The sequence below is a fragment of the Populus nigra genome, chromosome 8, assembly GCF_951802175.1.
Source record: "Populus nigra chromosome 8, ddPopNigr1.1, whole genome shotgun sequence".
NCBI lineage: Eukaryota > Viridiplantae > Streptophyta > Magnoliopsida > Malpighiales > Salicaceae > Populus > Populus nigra.
The window spans coordinates 14,924,332-14,945,553 of NC_084859.1; the positions used below are offsets into that span (position 1 = coordinate 14,924,332).

The 21,222-nt window shown below is 36.2% G+C and overlaps 3 protein-coding genes and 1 non-coding gene across 4 annotated transcripts; 3 read left to right on the forward strand and 1 right to left on the reverse strand.

Annotated features, from left to right (window-relative positions):
* Nucleotides 1-1,256: 1,256 nt before the first annotated feature.
* On the forward strand, nt 1,257-6,336 carry LOC133700619 (uncharacterized). The gene is made up of 4 exons (XM_062124197.1): nt 1,257-1,690; nt 2,285-4,224; nt 5,207-5,269; nt 5,716-6,336. The coding sequence occupies exons 1-2, from the start codon at nt 1,422-1,424 to the stop codon at nt 3,021-3,023; spliced, it is 1,008 nt and encodes a 335-aa protein (XP_061980181.1). The 5' UTR covers nt 1,257-1,421; the 3' UTR covers nt 3,024-4,224; nt 5,207-5,269; nt 5,716-6,336.
* A 943-nt stretch (nt 6,337-7,279) lies between these two features.
* On the forward strand, nt 7,280-13,779 carry LOC133702293 (ASI1-immunoprecipitated protein 3-like). Its single transcript, XM_062126605.1, has 8 exons — nt 7,280-7,816; nt 8,905-8,967; nt 9,976-10,737; nt 10,882-11,016; nt 11,622-11,705; nt 11,822-11,881; nt 12,001-12,087; nt 13,238-13,779. Exons 1-8 carry the CDS (start codon nt 7,469-7,471, stop codon nt 13,520-13,522), a joined length of 1,824 nt encoding a protein of 607 aa, XP_061982589.1. The 5' UTR covers nt 7,280-7,468; the 3' UTR covers nt 13,523-13,779.
* A 2,290-nt stretch (nt 13,780-16,069) lies between these two features.
* LOC133700959 (uncharacterized) lies at nt 16,070-20,255 on the forward strand. Its single transcript, XM_062124702.1, has 4 exons — nt 16,070-16,289; nt 16,473-16,560; nt 17,328-19,227; nt 19,412-20,255. The coding sequence occupies exons 3-4, from the start codon at nt 17,344-17,346 to the stop codon at nt 19,742-19,744; spliced, it is 2,217 nt and encodes a 738-aa protein (XP_061980686.1). The 5' UTR covers nt 16,070-16,289; nt 16,473-16,560; nt 17,328-17,343; the 3' UTR covers nt 19,745-20,255.
* An 881-nt stretch (nt 20,256-21,136) lies between these two features.
* Nucleotides 21,137-21,208, reverse strand: TRNAD-GUC (transfer RNA aspartic acid (anticodon GUC)). Its single transcript has one exon. It is a non-coding gene; the product is annotated as a tRNA-Asp (tRNA).
* Between the last annotated feature and the right edge of the window lie 14 nt (nt 21,209-21,222).

A 21,222-nucleotide genomic window follows, 5' to 3' on the forward strand; every position in this document is an offset into this window, starting at 1 on the left:
TAAAAAGTACTTTTAGTTGAGGTTAGTTTGAAAAAATAGATGTTTCGTTAAAACTGTGGTTGAAATTGAGGTTGAAGAAAAAGTAGTTTTAATGTGTTTGGTTAAAAAATACTTTTCAAATTGAGGTTATAAAATAATTAATATATATATATATAATGATTTTTAATTTAAATATTATAAATTTAACTATTGTTATTACATCATGAAATAAATAATATTGATATCAAATATTTTTTATTATTCCATTAAACTATGTGCAATGTCATTACATACGAAATCTATCTAATAAGGATTATATTTTCTATGGTTTCTTAAACGCGCAACAACAAAAACTGAATTTTTTAATTTATGTAGTGTTATTAAATAATAAAGAGTGTGATATCTTTGTTATTGGAATTATGGTCAAATTCCACAAATGCTACGTCATCATGCGATATCTTTCTAATTTATGTAGTGTTATTAAATAATATTAAATACTAGTTTTTCGAGTAAAACACAATTTTTTTAAAAAAATTTACAATTTCATTACCGTACGAGTAAATTTAATTTACCTTAAACTATTTTTTTTTAAAATATTGTTCACGATTAACTGCACTAATTTTTTGGGGAAAAAAAAACTAAACTTTTCTCATTAGTTTTTTTTTATTAAAAAAACTAAACATTACAACAGTGAAGCATGACTCCATTGTTTCTAAAAATAACCACGAGAAGCAGCAAAATGTTGCTTCTCCAATCCTGCAGCTGGGCAGTAAAAATTAGTGGCCTCTACCAAGCAAAATCAGGTTTGTTTTCTTTACCAAACATTAAAATATGTGGCTATAAATAAATTTGGCTACGAGTAAATTTCACTCGCAGCCATATTAACAAACAACATCTTAAGCACACGAGTATTTATTTAGACCCCACCGCTCTTAATCCTAGTATAATTAGATGCTTGATAACAGTTGTGTCGAACCTTTCATATTTACCATCGAAAACCACATGTATACTGAAGCCCATAACATGACTGAAAATGTTTTTTTTTAATAACCAAATAGCTTATATTTACAATGTCGAGTAATTAATAACCGACATTTTTTATATTTATAAACTTAAATAAAAAAATTAATAATGAAATCAGTTTGTGCGAAAATCAAACCAAAAACTCCCCAATGCTCCAAAATCCCTTGTTCAATTTATAAAAAAATCCCTGCACAAATAATTTGTAGAAATGGTTGAAAACAAAACGTGCACGGGGTAATTTTTTTATGGAGAAAAAAACACGCGTCCCCATAAATAATCACCATAACGTTTGGCACGACGTCGTTATCAACAATCCTTTATTCCTTCATCCAGGCCAAAAACCTAAGCTCCTCCCTATCTTCTTACTCTCCGTTTTCCTCAACCAGCTGTTCGATAAAACTCTTAAAAGAAACAAACCCATGGGAAAGAGAGGAGGAGGGGGAGTCAGCAAAAAGCCACCACTGAACACGCTAACAGCTTCTAACAAGTCTTTCGCACTGAGTGCAAAAGGCGGAAATCACAATCCCAGGTCATTATTGAAACTTGAACACTTGCAGAATCTTGCATCATGGGCTACTGAAGAAGCTTCAATCCCTTCTCTTGCTGCCTTTTTTGGGCGTCAGTTTGCGTCTTCTGCAGAGACTTTGGGTGTCCCACTTGACCCTTCTGCTCTGTTTCAGTGTCAGAGGTTAGTATTAAACGTCAGAGCTTGATTGTGTTGGCAAAACGATTTTTGAGACTTTTATGTTTTATGTTTCTGTTTCTTGTGTGTATTTAATATGGGCTCAACGCGATTGTTTTTACTTGAATGGTTGAATTACAAGTTTGCTGATGAATTCGCGCTGGCTTAAGCTGAAGAAATTACACTGCTTAGTAGGTTGTGAAATATTGTTAGCTTTTCAAGTCATCGTGCAAACATTTGAATACGAAATAGGCTTGAGATTGGATTTTTTTTCACTAGTTTGACACTGTGGTTGCAGAGCAGTGTGCTTCTATGGTGCTTATTTTTGCCATTGCAATGGATATTGACTTCCTCGTTTGTTAGCAGCGTTATTCAATTACTTTTGACTCGAATTTCTGCTTGTATGAAAATGGCGTTCTACTTGAATGCATAATCTTTCAACTGTGGTCTCTAGTTGAACGCATAATCTTACAAATGTGGTTTAGCTGGTCCAGCTGAGCTTATTTGCTTGACACCCCCTCCCTTTTTTTATGTTGAAATTCAATCTTGTCATGATCAGTAGGATTTTTTCATCCTAATTGGATATCCTTTGTTTCGCAGGTGCGAGACATTTCTTCGACCTGGCTTTAACTGCACAACACAAATTGAAAAGAATCAACGAAAGGCAAGGCGTCGACACAAGAGATTTAGTACTTTGACGAAGAATAATGTCGTCTACAAATGCCACCACTGTTTACATCTTAATCTAAAGAGAGGAACTCCTAAAGGCCACATGAAAGAAATATGTCCGCCCAAGCCAAAGCCACATGCTAAACCAACCAAGTCCGTGCTTCAGAAGTCTGCCAACTTGGAGAAAGGCACAAGTAGCAAAGGTGAGATAGTTAAGATCGACGGGCCAGCTCTGCCTGCAATATCTCTGGATACTTCCATCACGAACAATCCAGCAAATCCATTTCCGAGGATTAAGACAGATGAGATATACAAGATAGCCGAGACAGCTTTGCCTGCAATATCTGTGGATACTTCCATCACAGACAGTCCAACAACTCCATTTCCAAGAGTTAAGACAGACGAGATAATTAAGATTGATGAGACAGCTTTGCCTGCAATATCCATGAGCGCTTCAATCACAAGCAGTCCAGCTACTCCACTCCCAAGCGGCAGATTTTCTCTGCTGGATGCCACGAAGAAAAAGAGAAATAGATCAGCTAAAAAACCAGAGCAATCTGAAGGCGATTCTGCTGCAATGGATGCTGAAAACACTGTCAGCACATCAAGTAAAAGAAAGAGAAAATCTTGGACAAGCCTGAAGGAAATTGTGGAGAAAAGAGCACAATAGGATTCGAAAAATTAAAACCCTGACAAAGCCAATGTTTTGTGTAAAATAGAAAAATCTTCTTAACAATGAAGACTGCTGGTAAGATCATGGCCAATTGTTTTTTTACTGCAACATAAACAATCTTGAGGGAAGAAAAGGTTCCAGCAAAACAAAGTTTTGGATTTACTTTTGTATGTTCGTTAGCAACATAGAAGTTTGGGCTTTAATGCTTTTCAATTTTTCACCAAGGTACTCTGTGTAGATGGTTACTAGATTGTTGTTCTGCCGGGTGGATTATTTTTTTAAAAAAATAAAAAAAACTATTCAGATATTGTTAGTGTTTTTTCTAGTAAAAAGAATAAATAAACCTTTGAGGTGAGATTAAAGATTGATTTAGTGAAGCAACCATACTGTAAATGGCTGGGGTATGTAAAATAGACTCCATTCTGGAAGAGAACAAATAAACCTTACTATCTCAGAACCAACAACACTATCTAATATATTCCGCCTTAATTAGAGGATGAAAATGAAAACTATCTTACCAAAACATGGCTTTTGACAAGATTATAGCCAGAAGAAAGTCGTCAGCAATGCTTCCATTCTCAGTTCAGTTGTCCTACTCTTTTCTTTTTCTCTGTCCCTTCGCAAAAATGCACCTTCAATTTCCTTCAGCAACTGCATCATCAGGTTGCTGCAGATACTGCACAAATACTGACCACCAATGCAATAAAATCTCCCTCAACGAGGATAATATTTTACATTGTTTTTTATTTTTATTTTTATTTTTTTAAAAAAATATATTAAAAGGATATATTTTACATTTCATGACTCCGTGCTCTAGTAATGGAAACAGTTGTCAAATCCCTACATTCATGTCATTTCTGTAATTTACTCATCCTCCTAGGCCCCAAGTGGTCAAATCCTCTTGAAATGGAAACAGTGGCGCAACACCAGGCGGCAGCCAAATTTCGGAGGGAATCAGAGAATGAGACTCCGAAAATTCGCGCAGATCTCAACGAGCGAAGAGGAAGAGGAAGAGGAAGAAGAAATGTCAAATGAACATGAAGAGGGTGAGATACTTCCCCCAGAAGAGGATGAGGATGAGGAGGCGTCGCTGGAGGATCCCAAACCGGTTGGGAAACGAGTTAGGTTTTCAGGAGAAGGAAGCGAGAAGAAAAGTCACTACAAGGTTTTCGAGTTTTCCGGAAACCGTTACACTATTGTGAGTGATTTTTTTTCTTGACAACATGAATGGGTTTCGACGTTTTGTGTTTGAATTGAAAGTTTTGGTTTTTTTATTCAGTGTGTTTAGGGTTAAAGCTGGAAAGAAATTGGGTCTTGCGTTTGGTTTGCTAGCTTTTTTGTGTTTTTCTTGGTGGGATTTTGGGGTTTTAAGTATTTTTTTGGGTTAACCTCTCGCCTTGGATATCTAGTTGCTATTGGTCTCTTTGTTGAAGGGCTTTTGAGTTTGTGCTTGTTATTGAGTGCTGGAGGTTATTTTTAATTTTTTTTTTGTTGTTAAATCAGGAGGGAATTGGGTTTAGGTTTGTTGCTTGCTCAAAATAAGTGAGGAAGATTTGAAAGTTTAGAGCTTTTCAATGTCAGTTGTTTCATTCTCATGTGTTGCGAAGGCTGTACCTGTTTGTTTTTGGCTACCTAATGTTCGATCTGTTTTCTTTATCAATGTGGTTTTTATTCTGGACCTGTATATGTAAGAATTTGGAGTTTGCGTGAGGGACTGAAAAAGCGGGGCGAAGTCTCCCTAGCTTGAACTTGAAGTGGCTTGAAGAAAATGTACTATTACAAGAAAAGGAATTGATTTTTTTTATGGTATTCAGATTTCTCATTTCTTGTCTTCGAATTACCTGTTTTCTTTGATTTACTGGTTCAAATGCAGCAGTGGTTTTGAGCTGCTATGTTGGAATGAGACTGCAGTTAGTTTCATTGATTGCATCCGGGGTTTTAATGTTTGAAAAATCCCTTATTTAGTGTGTTGGGTTTGTTGAGGTGAAGTTTGGTTAGCTAATTGGACAATTTGAACTTTAAATTTTCATCTGTTTGTGTGTTTAAATTTGACGTGGGAATGCACGCTGGTTTTGAGACCTTGGTGGAATCATGGTTGCATTTGCTTTTTTTTTTATTCTTTAATTGTTCATGTCATCAACGAATTATATTTCTCAGTTTCTGCTTTTGCTTTTCTGCAGGAAGATCCTGTGCTTCTAGCTCCTGAAACTAAAGAGCAAAAGCCTGACATTGTAATTATCAAGGTAATTGCTTGGAATTGCTTTGTGGTGTGTCATAGGCTTCTCATTGATCCTTTTTTTTGTTCGTTGACCCATCTGGTGGACACGCACTTATGCCATTCATATTTAAATTGGATATTTGCACATTTTTTCATTTGCACCTTGTTCCTCGTATTTGCTTTTGATGCTAAATAAGCTAGTGTTAAAGCATAAACATGATTCTCTGTTTGTAGGGATGAAAAGGTTCTTTGAGTTGTTACTGTTCTGCATAAATATTGCAGTTCATGCGTTACTGGCATGCTCGGATGTCTTTAATAAATGATAAGCAACTGATTGTCAACCGATCTAAATTTCTCCCAATCTTTTCAAGTGAATTAATTGAGCTTGCCTTCATTTTATATTTAGCGCATGAACAACTTCCATATCATCCTTTTCCATTGAAACCAACATGCCTGTTATCATGATGACAGGACATTACTCAGACCATTGATGGTATGGTGATGGTCACTGGACAACTGTTTTATCACCCCGAAGATGCTAAGAAAAAGGGTGGTGGAAACTGGCAGATACGTGATACCAGGGAGCTGTTCTACAGTACCCATCATGTTGAGGTTCCAGCAAAATGTGTAATGCACAAGTGTGTGGTGCATTTTATCCCCGCCAACAAGCAGCTTCCAGATTGCAGAAAACATCCTGGGTTTATCGTCCGGCAAATTTATGATGCTGTAGAGCAGAAGCTCTGGAAAATAACTGACAAGGAACATAACTAGCATTTCTGTTCTTCCCAATGTTCTGTGAAAGAAAAATAGATTAGGATGCAAGTAATCAGAGGAATCCAAAAGGCATATTGCTGCAATAGGTGCTAAAATAACTTAGGACATCAAGTAAAAGAAAGAATGAAATGATTGACGGCAATGAACATAATTGATTTGACTAATCCAGAGTTATGCAAGTAGGACAGGCATTCTTGTGTTTAATACAGGGGGCAAGAATCACAAGGGGTTACTCTAGTCATCGGATTGCAACGTACTAATTTTCAGTAGAGAATGGGAGATTTTATGAAATTCTAGGCTATTGTTCGTTCTGCATTATCCCGTTGTTTTTATCCGTTACATTTGCTTCCTAGCTTCATGTTTTGCTCCCAAATTGTTTGCTCCTAAATTGTTTTGTTCTCCCAGGCCCCAAACCATGTAGTTTTGTTTTATGTTACTACTTCCCTTTTCACATAGTCTAATCAACGTGAACAACACTAATCATTTTATAGTTTTTTTTTTTTTTTTTTATTTTAGCTCTCAAATTTTATTTTTTTGCTATTTCATATTTGCACTTGATATTGATTCGTATGTTAAGTTTTGCTTTTATTTGCATGAAATCATGCATGGAGGCTATTGTAATTCAATTTTTGACCTTTTATTTTTGTATATATTTTGAAAAAAATTAGAAAAATCTAAAAAAAATATCTTTTCAGTAATTTTAGTTAATTTTAATAATTTTTTTATTTAATTTTTGTGTCAGAAAATCTTGGAAACATAAAAATACAAAAAAAAAATAAAAAATACAAAAATAAAAAACATAGTCGAGGTTGAAATTTGACTGATAACGAGTAAAAATGAAGCTTGAAAAAATTTCCAGCCTCAGTTAAGAATTTGATTGAATATAAATCAAAGAAAAAGGACTTAATTTAACCTTCTAAATTAGAAAAATTGAAGAGGCAACCATGGATTTGAATCATTTGATCAAATTAAAAAGTCAATTAAAAACTTATTAAAATAAAAAAATCAAAATTGAGAGTTAAATTGATCAAAATTGTATAATTATGAGAACCAATGATGAATTTGCAATAAATTGTTAAACTAAAGATCTAAAATGTTTCAATTAAGGATATAATTGAAAAAACAAAAGATAATTAAGAGCAAATTGAACGAAATTGAAAAAAGTCAAAATCCAAGACCGTAACAAGAATGCGGAAATGTTTGTCCTATTTTTTTAATAATACCAGCAGCGTTGACTAGACATTCTTGGTTTGCCGACAATGTGATTGCATGGGATAGATGTAATTTAATTAAATTGTAAGACCATTTCGGTGTTATCGTCATCTTTCCTATACAAAGCATCCAACGGCTAACTCCTCCTTGCTTGGCCTGGATATACTTATCTGCACCACCGCAAAAAAAAAACCAAGTCTTGTTGCAGCAACAAACTCACCGGATAAATCAAAATAAAATGGGAAACCGAAGATTCGCTCAAGTCTCCACCAGCGATGAAGAAGAGGAGGCGCCACCTAAGGCACCATCATTATTAACAAAGACAAAGCCTGTAAACAACAGCGAGATGGAGAGGAAGAGGAAGAAGATAGAGCTTCAAGAAGAAGAAGAAGTAGCAGTGACGAGAAGGAGAGGGAGACCGAGGAAGAAAGTTAGAGAGGAGAAATCGGAGGAGGAAGTAGAGGTGGAGGAGGTGCCGCAGGAGGATGCGAAGCCGGCTGGGGTATTGACTAGGGTTTCGGGGAAAGGGAGAGGGAGGAGAACTCATTTTGATGCTTTCGAGTTTGATGGGAATCGATATGAGCTCGTGAGTTATTTATTTATTTTAATTAGTGTAATTAGGGTTTTTTTCTTAGCTACATTTTTTGGAGAAAGATTAGGCTTTGCGCTTTAATTTTGCCAATTGGTTTTGGTCTTTGAATGATTCTTCGCATTGTTTTAGCTGTTTTAGCACTTTGGTTGTTCGCTAGAAGTTATTTGAGCTTGTGAATGTGGCAGGCATGGTGAATTTGGGGTTTAATAGGGGATTTTTCGTCCGTTTGGTTTTGATTGGTCTGGGAGGTTTATTTGGTGGATTTAAGGTTTTTAATTATGTTTTGTTTAGTTAAATTTCGGCCTTGTGTTTTGACATCAGTTTTGGTTTTTGAAGGGTTTAGTGGAGTTTGTGTTTGTGATCGGGATAGATATAGATGCTGGATTTAGTTCTGGAAACACTTTGGCTTAGGTTATCCTCGGCTCTGACAAAAACAGGGAACATTCAAGCTTAGATTGAATTTGTGTTTGTTTTTTGTTATTTTGTTGAGCTGTTGTGTGCTTTACTTTATGGATCCCTTGATTTTTGTTCTTCACCTGGTTATTTTAGTTGATTTGATTATGGAGTTTGAGTGTGCTAAAAAGAATTGGGGAAGGAGCATGACTTGTAAAGTCCAGTGACAGGCTTAATGTGGCTGTTGTTCAGAATCACAAGAAATTGAAATGATGATGGTTGGTGGAATTTAGATTCTTTATTCTTTTTTTTTTTGTGTTATGCACTATTTGATTTATTGATTCTAATGTATTCATCGTTTTGAGAAGCTTTGCTGGAATCTAGGATTATACATATGTTTTGATTGATTGCTTTTGGGGTTTGCTGTAACCATATTTTGGTAATATTGGTTTGTTGCTGGCAATCAGTTTAGCTATTGGTGCTGTTTCTGCTCCTGCAAAATTTGAAGGAAGCATACAATTGTACATTTTAAGATTTAAGCTGTCGGCTGTTTTTCTAGCCCTATTTAATCAGTAAATGCAGCTGTGGTTTTGAGGAACTTCATGGAATTGTTTTTACTGTTCTTCCCTAATTGTCATATAATGAATCATTGTGGTTATTTATTTGTTTTTCCTCTGGCTGTTCTGCAGGAGGATCCTGTCCTTCTAGTTCCTGAAGATAAAGAGCAAAAACCTTATGTGGCAATTATCAAGGTAACTCATGGAATTACTTGTTATTTTAATTCCTCATGTGTTCTGTATCATATTTGGTGGATTTGTATCTCATGCATGGATATCCTATTTTGAATTTCATGTGGTTTTTCCTCCTACCCTTTATCATTCATTATTTTCTCTTTAATGATGGATGACTTGGTGGTGAAGCAAAATATTGATTTTCTGTTTTCCTTGATAATGAGAATTTTTTTGTGTTAACTGTGCAATTTTTCAGGAGTTCATGCACAGATTTTGTACTGGTTTGAAATCAATAATATTTTGGTGATGTTTGATTCTAATGATGAGCAGTTATGTTTTGACAGATTTCACAATAGTATGATATGCTGTCAACCCGTCACTAAATAATGGGTGATGGGCTTAAATGAATAATATTCTAAAATATATCCAAACACATGAATGATATACTAAAATATTTCCAAAATGAAACGGTGATAAATTCTGAACATCAATTAAGTTTGGGAATTTGGTCCTATCATATTTTAAATGGGAGCATCTTTTTGTTTATACTGAAGCTTATGAGAAGACCCTGTTATTCCATATTAATGTATTTCTGTCTGTTCATTTCTTTTCATTTTTTATTTCCCAACCACTAGTTGGAAATGGGACGTGGCTTGCATACCTCGGCGATTTAATTATTCATATTCCAACTTATTTTCTTTCACTTTTGGGCATGCGATAAACTTCTATTGCACTCCGAATTGGAAATTAATTTCGTAAATTGTTGTCTTGCATTTTATTATTTCATGGATCTCTCTGGTAAAAGATTCTTAAGTACACACTTTTCGGCCAATTTCATTGTAGTTCTGTTGCTGACTGAGTTTGTTCTATTTAGCATAATTCATATGCTGCCTGGTGAACATAGGACTCATTTAGTCATTTCATCTTGATGATGTAAACCATTCAGATTGTTCTGATTTTGTATTTAGTATGTATGATTTCTGTCATCACCTTCCTTTGAGACCAATGGAATTGTTATTCTGTTGATAGGATATTTCTCAAACTAAGCACGGCAGCATGATGGTCACTGGGCAGTGGTTTTATCGCCCTGAGGAAGCTGAGAGAAAAGGTGGTGGAAGCTGGCAGTCACGTGATACTAGAGAGCTCTTTTATAGTTTTCATCATGATGAGGTTCCAGCAGAGTCTGTCATGCACAAGTGTGTTGTGCATTTTGTCCCAATTCACAAACAGCTGCCAAATCGCAAACAATATCCTGGCTTTATTGTCCAGAAAGTGTATGACACTGTGGAGAGGAAGCTTTGGAAGCTTACTGACAAGGATTATGAATATAATAAACAGCACGGGATTGATCTTCTTGTTCAGAAAACTCTATCAAGGATGGGAGACCTTCCTGACATTGAAATTGAAGATGCTCCCACTGCTGCTCCTGAACAGGAAGATCCAGTAAAGGCAAAAAGAACTCTGAGGAGAAAGAATGTTTCACCTCTTGATGTGACCAGGGAGGAAGAAGCAACTGGCAGACCTGATAATTTAAAAGCTGAAACACCAGGAAGCTGCCCAAGTAATGATTCAGAATATCATGCCATCTTAGTAAAGTTTGATGCCCTGACTGGAGATACCCTTCGAGACAAGTGGTTGGAGCGGCTTCTTCAGAGTATTCAATATATGTGCAGTTCTCCTAACTGCACACTTGATGATGGTAAGCTAAGAGGTGGTTCTGATGGTGGTGACCATAAAAAAGAGCAGAAGTCCCAGGGAGCTGCAAATGGACCCGAAGAAAATAGTGCGAAGGTGTATAATGAGTTTTTGCACTTAGCTTTGGCATATGACATTGAATTCCATTTTTTGTATCTTGATTAGTAGGAGGAGATTAGAGATGGAAATTTGACAATCTTGAAGATGATTTGACTCTAGTGCTCTAATTGTAAATGACAGGTTGGCAAGTCGTTTCCCTGGCTGGATGCAGCTGTTCCTGCAGTAAGTGCTCTTGAGAAGGCCTCACATGATGCTCTTTCCTCTGATTTTCAGAAATATAATCAAAAGCTGCGCCAGCTAGCATTCAACCTCAAGGTTAGTCTTGCTCTCACTCTCTATCAAGGTTGTTATTCTCCGGGGGTTCACCCCATGTGGATACTCTTCTTCCCTTCTGCTCAGTATGGGAATAAAGGTGCAATGGAGTTGAGCTCAGTCTTCATAAAAGATGTCAGTCATGTTGAGGGACTGTAGTTGCTTTTTCTTTACATCTGTATATTAGTGATGCACGTATACACGTGTTAATGTTAAACAAAATAAACTATTGAAGTTTTTCCTGTTTGCATGTGAATGAAATGGTTTTTAAAAGAGAAAACAAGCATACTCTGAATATCAATGATGCTAATACATATGTATTTACTGGCGTATTTAAATGAAAGATTGAAATTTTATCAAAAGCATTTGTTGAAATGCTTTTAAAGGGAAAACTAAGCATTCTAGTAGGATTGTCTTAAGCGGTATTGATCATAGGGTGTGGAGTATGGTCCAAATTCACATGATTAAGACTTTGCTGTGGAACAAGATGAATTTTCAAACTAATGGTGTTTAGTATTCAACTTTTGACTGACCATGCCACCTTCTTTTGCTGAGGATATTGATATCAATCTTCTTTACCTAAAATTTTTTCCATTTATTCTTGGCAGAATAATGCATTTCTAGCCCGCCGTCTTCTAAACAAAGAGTTGGAACCCTCAAAAATGCTGAACATGTCACCAAATGAGTTGAAGGTATAAGCTCTATATCTGCCTGCTTGGCATTATTTTGATTATTTCTGCTATTATGATCTTGTTCTGGAATATGTACAAATGTTATAAATTGTATGAATTAACAAACTTATTTGCAGGAGGGTTTAACAGCTGAGGAAACTGCAAAGAAGGAGCCTGATGAGTCAGAGCGCATGCAGGTTGCTTCTTTTTGCCACACTTTGGTTTTAACTTTGAGGTGTTGGATAGATTTTTTGGCTGTACACTTGGATGGGTGCTTGTGCTCATTGCTTGGCTAACCTGTTTGCTTGTGTATCAGATGACCGATGCTCGTTGCTCAAGATGCAGCGAGTTTAAAGTGCGACTAAGGGACGTAATCCAAGCAGGACATGGAGCCCGCTACCAGGTTTTCTTCACACCCGAACCTTTTTTCCTACTTGCTATTATTTTTTAGATGGACGTTAATTTCAAATATTTAGCATGTTGCATTGCCTTTCTGACTGTATTACATCTAACGAGCTAGGGTGCAAGCACCCAATGCATAAAGTGACATGGTAGACGTGCTAATATTTTGAACTCTAGAGATGCATTTCATGCACAGTTGCATAATATGTTCATACAGCCAAGTTGTAGACACTTGGTCTCATCTGCTTTTCCGTGTCTTGTAAATTAATTGGTAGTCCTTGTTCAGTCTTCTTGTGCATTTATTAAATCCCCATATGAAATATTGGCTTGCAAGTCAAAATTTTGCTGACCATGGTAACTCAGATTGCATTTCAGATTTCCATTGGTGATCTGTGATAGTGAACAACTTCAGAAGGCAATAAGTTCAACAGACAAAATGTTAACTGTCTGTTGCCATAAAAAAGAAAATAAAAACCACAAGTTATTCTCTTGTATAAATCGTTTGCTTATATGTTGAAGAACAGTAGCTCCTTTTTATCAAAATCTTTCCTTTTCTTTCTCCGTATTCCTTGTCTTGTTAGATTCAATGATTACTGGGACCAGACATGGAATTGAAAACCAATTTGCATGTTTGGATTATCAGTTGGAACTTCCTGGGGTTTGCCTTTCTGTTGGACCTTAACAAGTTGGCTTTATAATGCTTGCTACTCTTTCAGTTGCTAAGCTAGCTTGCAGATATTCGTGTTTGATAGCTATGTCTTCTTAAACTCGTTGCCAGTAGTGCTAGTCCCCAATCCAATAAGGTTATGTGCTTTGCATTAGCAGCATGTAATCTCAATGGGCATCTGTGCCAGAAGACTTGGCTCTGCCAAATTCCCTTGGCAACTTGTACTCCACAAGCCATTTTCCATGGAAGCATCAAATCTTAAAAAATGTTTATGTAAGACAATGCATGCCTTTCCATCTCTCTACTGATATGACGTCTTAACTGGGTCATCGAGAACATTAACGTGACAAACAAACTGTGTTATTTTTGAATGATTGGACTATAATACAACTCTGAATTGCAATCTCCAATAGCTAGAAGTAATTGTCCATGTAAATGAACTGCCATATTTAAGTCAGTTAACTTTCAGGGTATTTTTTTTCAGCTGGAGTGCATTGCCTGTGGCAATTCCTGGTATGCATCCAGGGATGAGGTATCGATGCTATTAATAGACACCCCGAATTCTGCCAGAAGTGTAGGCACTGCACCATGGGCAACTGCCAAGTTTGATGAGGTTGAGAAGAAGCTAGTGAGTCCCTGTGAATCTGATAAGGCTACTGAATTCCTTAAGAAAACAAGTGAACCATATATGCCCGTGTTGGAAAACCAGAGATCATTTAGCAAGGTCAAGGTTGAAGAGAGTTCTGAAACTCAAAAGAATGCTGAATAATAAACACTGCCAGGAATTTGCTTGATTGTGCAGATGTCTGTAGTGGGTTATGCATAGTTTTGCACATTCCTGAAGTTCCAAGTATAGTTATCTAAAAATTAACTAAGAGTTGCTTTACAGGAGTAGGATTATGTTAGTAATACTTTGACCTTAGGAGTTCTACCTGATCACTGCAGGATAGAAGTTATCTGTACCTAATGACAGCAAGTCTCGATTTGTTCTTGAATCAATTTTATATAAATGCATAGTTACTGAAATAGCTGAAGTTATTTGGATCTCTGCCGAAATGGATAAACTTTATTTGGAACAGTACGGTTTCTGGCAAAATGAGCGTTGCAAATATCTTCTGTTGGTTTGCACGGGCGGCAAGAAAGAGAGAAAGAAAATACCAATCATCCTTGTGAGCCGTTCTTTAGGTATCAACTTGATACTATCAAGCACTCTATTGTTCAAGTGCGTGGAGGTTCCATTATGTTTTCTTGGAAGTGATATGCTCGAGGCATGCACGCGCATGAGCTATTTCTTACATGAGCTTTTAGCTTAGCACTTTTGAGAGAGAGAGAGAGAGAGAGAGAGATGATGATGTCTGCTATATTCATTGATTAATAGTATATTTAACCTTGACGGAGTGAATTCAACTGGTCTGTAGATTTTGATGCTCTATATTACATCAATTATCACATGAATAGCATATTATTAAAAAAAAAAACAAGATGGTGGGGGGGGGGGGTATCACATGAACCATACACGTTGCTGGGGACTTGAATGCCTTGAAACAAATCGTTGTGTTCTCGAACTCGTGGAAAATCCATGGAGTATACTGGAGAGAAAAATTGATAATTCTTCCCATTCAATTCAAGAATGTTGGATGCAGGTTTTTACATCAATTCGGACCACTTTATTTTACGTCCAGGACCACTTTATTTGACGTCTTGGACCACTTCAACTAAACCATATGATGTAGTAATCACAGTAGAAGAGAGTTTAAGAACCAGTTCCAGGAATCTCGAGCCACTTGTAAATGGCATAAATAATTTGCTTATTTTTTCCAATTTTGTTTTCTTTTACTTGCTATATTGGAAGTTTGCTCCTTGCAGATGGCCGTTCATGCCAGCAAACAATTTCGCAGCTTCAGGACGTTGAGGACTTACTTGTAATTACAGTAGAATTAGACCTGCATTTTGGTACTCTAATACCAATTATTAGTTTAATTACTCGAAACAGCTAAAATTAAATGTGGTCGCTATCTTGTCTTGATATATGTTATTCCCAAAACAATAAGATAATAAGATGTCACAGTGAATCCGGCACACCGTCTCATTTTAATTAAAGAATTAGTAGTATGCTACCCCAGGTGTAATATATCACTCCTAAGTAATAAGTTAACCCTCTTGATTTTCATTTTCAAAAATAATAATTAGAAAACAATGAAAAATAATATTCAAGTTAACCCTCTAATCCCACAATCATGGACACAAGATCATAATAACTCAATTTTTTTTTTAAAAAATACTAAAATTAGTTTTTAATAAAAGAACAAAAAAAAATTAACTCATGTTAATATTTGAAACCAATAACTCTAGTCATGAATCTAAGATTAAATTCATAAAAGGTAAACAATGAAGAATAACAAAACAATACTCTAAAAAATGATAATATTATTAATTTTTTTTAAAAATAATAATGTATCATTTGATTTTGTAATTTAATTAAAAAAAAGGCTTGGTTGAAAAATAATAAAGAATCAAATAATAAAACTTCTATAGTGACATGGGTTAATCTAGTATAAGAAATGGGTTTCTTGGTTTTTTTTATATATATTTACCGAAAATTATTTAATATGTATTTTAAACTAAAGTTTATGATATGAACTTTCTATTAGTTTAATAAATTTTCTTACAATAAACCTTTATAGAAAATTATAATTCAAAGTATTTAATTTAAAAACTTCCTCATATTTTATATTTTAGCTTGATATAAATATCTTGATTTCCCTATTTGTATATGCATGCGTGACAATATAGATTACGTGTGCTTAATTTTCAGTAGATGTCAAAAATTTATTAATTAAAATATAAATATATTTACACATAAACTATCCATATATTTAATTAGTACCAGTTTAAGTTACATCTATTTTAAAAATCGTATACAAAGGAAGGAGAAATGAAAAAGAAAATTATACACTTATATATAAAATAAAGGTAAATGGTTCGTTCACTTATTATGCATCAAGAACTTGCTAATTTAATACAATGCCATTAAAAAATTATATAATTGTTAATTTTATTACCTTTAAAATTAATCAAAGCATGTATAAGCTGATCCGAATAACTACATCAAAAATAATAAAAAATATTATAATTTTATCCTATAAAATTTATCTGCCCCTCTTAAAATTAAAAACACATCCAAATAACCAGAATCACCATCACCCAAGAAATGGATTCCGCTTTTAAGTAAGGGTATAAATGTCTTTGCATACATGAGTGCCCCATCTAAAACTGGCCATATAATTCAGACAAAAAAGTAAAGGCAAAAACAAAACAAAGCAAAGCACAAAAAGAAACACAGGCAACAACATAGCTAGGCTGCAAATCATGACTTGAACACAGGATGGCTTTTTTAGTAGACATGCGCAGAAGCTTTGCAGCTCTCTGTCTCTCATTGCAGCCCTTTGTCACGTGACTGGGCGAGAGAGTGAGACTCCACTCTATATTCTATAGAAACAAAGACACATTACACTCTCTCTATAACTAAAACCAAGGCATGCACTCTTCCCCTCTCTCACTTTTTGTGTTTATTATGCTTTACTGTCATTGGTCTACTTCTTGTTTTCTTTTCCTTTTGTACTTTTGTTGATACTTTGAGAGTGTAAACACTCTTTGGGGTCATTACTGACTGTTCTTAAGGATTGTTTTTTTGACCTTTTTGTTTCTATTGATAAAAGGCTTTAGCTTGAAGAGATTGGAAGGATATGATTACAGCTACTTGTTGCTGGGTTTTTCTTTGAATTCACAACCGTGAGATCCAGTGGGGTATGGCATTTCCTCGAGTTCGTTTTTTTCTCAACATTTTTTTTCTTTGGCTTAGAATGCAAGTGAAGATAAAGTTGTTGCTAATAATTGTATGCAGCCTTCATGTCTGCAACTTTACTCTTTTGGGGAGTTAAATTTATACAGATCATAGGATTCCTTGTTAATTCAAGTTTTTCAGTTTTATGGATCATCAAAGTTAGTTTCTTTTGAGGTTTTTTGTGATCTCAAACTTAGGAATCATCAAATGGGGAGCATGCTTTTTGAAGTAATTTTTTTTTTAAGGTCGTCATAATAGTTCTTCAACTTTTGCGTTAGCTCTTCAAAATTAGAATATCAGAGACGGCCCTTTAAAGTGAGCAGATTGGTATTTGTAAATGAGAATGTGCTGGCTTGATAAGTTCTTACTACGCGGCTATTTTTTTTTGTCTGTTTTTCCGTTTCATGTGTGATTTGTACAGTTTACTTGGAAGCAGATAGCTATTTGTTGTTTGTAGCTGGATGTCAAATTTAGTGTAAAAATAAATGCATATGATTACAATTAAACAATCCTCTTAAATGCTGATAATTTTTATTGATTCTCTATTAATACTATCGGTCTCTGGCAACGTTTAGTTGTCAGATAAGTTGGCTTCTATTTCTTGTTTTTGGGGGTACTGTGAGTTTTATAATCAGAAATTGCTACTATCGCATTGCTGGGTCTTTTGTTTTTTTGGCTTCTTCAGATATTAACAAATTTTTCTTCTTATTTTGGATTTGTTCTTTCTTAGGATTGTGGATCTGTTAATGGAACTGGAGATGGAGTTGGATTCTGAGAAGAGTAGCACCTCAGATCTGAGTCCTAATACTGTTCTTCCGCATCGACGTTGCTCAAAAGCAGAAAAGAGAAATGCAAATGGCAAACTCACACGTAAAGATGATATTTTGAGGATGAAGGAGGGCTTCACTGACATTAGCTTCCGTCATTACCGTAGTTCCTCTTGTAAGAATGTTCCTTGTAGACCTGTCGGTCTACAAGGTAACATAGAGCTGAAGCGAGGCTCCATATATCAAAGCTCCAGAGAAGTAAGGAGAACGAAGGAAATGGGTTCTAATGGGGGGAGGAGAGCAATTGAACTTTCCCGTGCTAGTGACACCTCGTTTTCTTTCAGAATTGTTGACTCTCTGTGTAGCTTAGATGAAGAAAGCATGCCGAAGAGATCTCTTGCAAGCTCTGTGAACTCAAACTCGAATTCTAAGTTTGTTCGAAGACCTTGTGTGGAACCACGCTCATCAGATGACTTCATTGAAATCTGTCCAAATTTGGATAAGAGAGACAAACATTCTGTTGGAGCTGTACGGAGTGACTCGATTGGGAATCCAAACTTCAAATGCGAAAAGGTGGTTGGTCCACTAAATGATGGGAATGAACTTCTGGAAAGAGATACAGCTCTGACATTCCACCAATCAGTCTCTGCTAAGGTAGAAATGCCCTGTTCACCTTGTTCTTCAGAAAGCGATTTCTCAAATGGAGCCATCTCAAAGTCCCAATTCAGTCCCATCCGAAAGATGTTCGATCCATTCACAAAATCAAAGTCTATCCGGAGTCCGTTTTGTCATGTACCTGAACCAAGTGATGCCAAAACCACTGGGATGTCAAAAATGGGAGGGAATCAGACATTTCGGAGATCTTTGTTCCATGACTTTTCACATACAGCTCAGAAATCAGATTTTGGTTCTCAGATTGTCAAGAAAGATCACCATCATTCAGCTGTAGTGTGTTCACCAGTTCACCTACATGGTTGTCTGAAGATGGAAATTAAGCACGGGGTGTCTTTTTTCGAGTTCTCATTGAATCGCCATGAAGAAGTTCTGGTGGCTAAGACATGGAAAGCAAATAATGCATTTAATTGGGTCTATACATTTCACTCCATTTCCAATAGAAAAAAGAGCAACGCCACAGGACGGGGGTTGAGTGATGGAAATAAGGAATCGTCGGTGGTGGGGCAGATGCAAGTTTCATGTTATTTATGTTCAGAATTAAAAGATGGGGGGAACTTTGACAACTCTCTGGTGACAGAGTTTGTGTTGTACGATAATGTCCATGCAAGACAAAGAGTTTCTGCTGAAGAATCCCCTGGAGTTAGACCTGACATAGGTGCCAAACCAGACTTGGTTGGTGGAAGTCATGAGATGGATGGCAACTCTGATGCAGCGAAGTTCAAACATCAACCTCAACATGCTTTTGATAGAGGCGACCTTGATTCTTCCAATCCTTATCCATGGGCAGCTGCAGTTTTGCATCCAGACCTCGAAATAGCAGCCGTTGTTATTAAACTCCCATTTGCAAAGAAAGAGAGCCTGAAATACAAAAGGGGGGACAAGGGTAGTGATAAAATGCATTCGAATCTGCTCAACCTTTCTGTTAGCGAGCAAAGGATGAAAATTATCCGTGATGAAGAAAATCAAGAGAAGGTGAAGGTGGTGATTCCAACTGGAAAACATAGTTTGCCAAGGGGTGATGGTCGGGGTCCTTCTTCATTGCTTGACAGATGGAGATCTGGTGGAGGCTGTGACTGTGGTGGCTGGGATATGGCCTGTCCCCTTACAGTTTTTGGCAATCCAGGCATCCAATGTGCTGAAGACGAACCACTCTTGGATAATCAGCGGCCTTTGGAACTTTTTCTTCAGGTAAGCGTCCTGATTCATACTCGAAGATGTTTTACATTGCTGACATGGATAAAATGGAAATCTTACACTTGGATAAAAGAATCTATGCCCCAAATATGGGCAACTTTGCTTTATTGGTAATATGAATCATGCAATTAGTCTCTCCATAGTTTCTACCTATAACAAGATTCTGATTTTTGTGCAGGGAATGAAAGAGAATAATATACCAGCAATGACCATGACAGTTCTTGAAGAGGGTCGGTATGCTGTTGATTTCCATGCACAATTATCCACATTACAAGCATTTTCCATCTGTGTTGCTGTATTGCATGGTACAAAAGCCACTGGTGTGACTGGAGAGGAAAGAGGCAATCGGTTATCACATTGCAATTCACTGAAAATGCTTATGGAGGAGGAAGTGAAGTTCTTCATTGAAGCAGTCACTGAGGAGGAGAAAAGGAAAGCATCCAAGAAAGTGGAAGGGATCAAGCAATCTTACGTGGTTAACCCTCCCTTTTCTCCAATTGCTCGGGTATAGCCTCAACGTCATACTGAATGCTTCCTCTAGCGAAACTGACCAGGCTTGCAAAGATCCAGAACCAAAAGAAATTCAATGAAGAAAGAGGTTTTCATGATCTAAAAGGGTTCGGCAGGAAGCCGGTTGCAGCAATCTTTGCCAAGGGTGACTAAGCTGGGAGTTTGAAAATGCTTTTGAAACCCTTGCACAGCTGTGCTCATCAGAATACTTCAATGTATAGTTTGATTCTATTTTGTTCTTCCATTTTTCAACTAGCTAGAAATAGTATAGAAACGTATCACTGTCCATAATTGTAACTTGATAGGAAGGGAAAAACACTAATTGGAAAGATAAGAGGGGGGTCTTGTTCTTATTTGTATTATATTTGAGGATATGGTGCTAAGGGGAGTAGATATCAGATGGTTTTTAGAAGCGTTCATCACTAATGTATTTGGAGGCAGGCAGTTCAAAATATTTGTTCACAAAACCATATTGTAACTTCAAAATTTTGAATAATGGGTTACTTTATCCTTGTTTGTTCTCCATGGTTAAATATTTCACGCAGTGATGCAATTACCTCTTGAGTATTTCCCCCCTCTCTAACTCAATAAATTCTCACACTCGGGATGGGAGTCCGAAAACATCGATAGACTGCTTCCCAGATTCTTGATGTCCTTCATGAGAATCATGACAGAGCCATGCTGTGGTTTAACTTTTGCAGGACATGTCCTTGCTTAAGTAAGAAAATCTTGACATGTTCTGTCCCAAAGAGCATGCTCCCATGACAGTGACCGTGCACTAAACAAATTCTTACATCCTTGGCCTTCATGTCATCTTTTTTGGCTTTCATGGAATTGCTAAGCTAATACTTACAGTAGCATACTTTGATACTCACTGTCCTTTTTTCTCAGCTGAAACAACACCTCGTGCCTACTCCGGCATGGCTATCAGGCTATGTGGCCTGGGAAAAATGAAATATATTAAAAAAGTATCGATTATTTAATTTATTTTAGCCACTACATGTTCAACAACGTTTCCCATAACTCAAAGTGTCTCAATGTTATTCCTATTATTTTCACACAGTTTCAGTACAGCCTTAATCGTTTTTTTTTTTATTATTATTATTTTCATAGATTATTATTGCATGAATATGGTGGTCTAGAAGATACAGATGAAAGAAAGAAATGGAAAAATTGAAAAAAAAGTTAAATGTAAAGGTGGGAATTTCGTTAGTTATTTACCAATCAAGAGCCACACTAGATCTTTTTATAATTTATAAGACCAACATCGCAGATTTTAAACTACAGGGACTGGAGTAGAAAGTTTCTGAATCTGCAGAGCTAAAGCCTAAAGTACAATATAGAGGTCATACATACGCTGACAAATAAAATTAGCTCAACTAAAAATGTAAGTCGCCGTTGCCGGGGATCGAACCCGGGTCACCCGCGTGACAGGCGGGAATACTTACCACTATACTACAACGACACGCTTGTAAGGTC

Excerpts from the sequence above, each read along its gene's own strand:
- LOC133700619 (XM_062124197.1), top strand. The coding sequence starts at position 1,422 with ATGGGAAAGAGAGGAGGAGGGGGAGTCAGCAAAAAGCCACCACTGAAC. Across the intron at positions 1,691-2,284 it reads GCTCTGTTTCAGTGTCAGAG|GTGCGAGACATTTCTTCGAC; the intron begins GTTAGTATTAAA and ends TTTGTTTCGCAG.
- LOC133702293 (XM_062126605.1), top strand. The coding sequence starts at position 7,469 with ATGGGAAACCGAAGATTCGCTCAAGTCTCCACCAGCGATGAAGAAGAG. Across the intron at positions 7,817-8,904 it reads ATGGGAATCGATATGAGCTC|GAGGATCCTGTCCTTCTAGT; the intron begins GTGAGTTATTTA and ends GCTGTTCTGCAG. Across the intron at positions 10,738-10,881 it reads CCGAAGAAAATAGTGCGAAG|GTTGGCAAGTCGTTTCCCTG; the intron begins GTGTATAATGAG and ends TGTAAATGACAG.
- LOC133700959 (XM_062124702.1), top strand. The coding sequence starts at position 17,344 with ATGGAACTGGAGATGGAGTTGGATTCTGAGAAGAGTAGCACCTCAGAT. Across the intron at positions 19,228-19,411 it reads CTTTGGAACTTTTTCTTCAG|GGAATGAAAGAGAATAATAT; the intron begins GTAAGCGTCCTG and ends ATTTTTGTGCAG.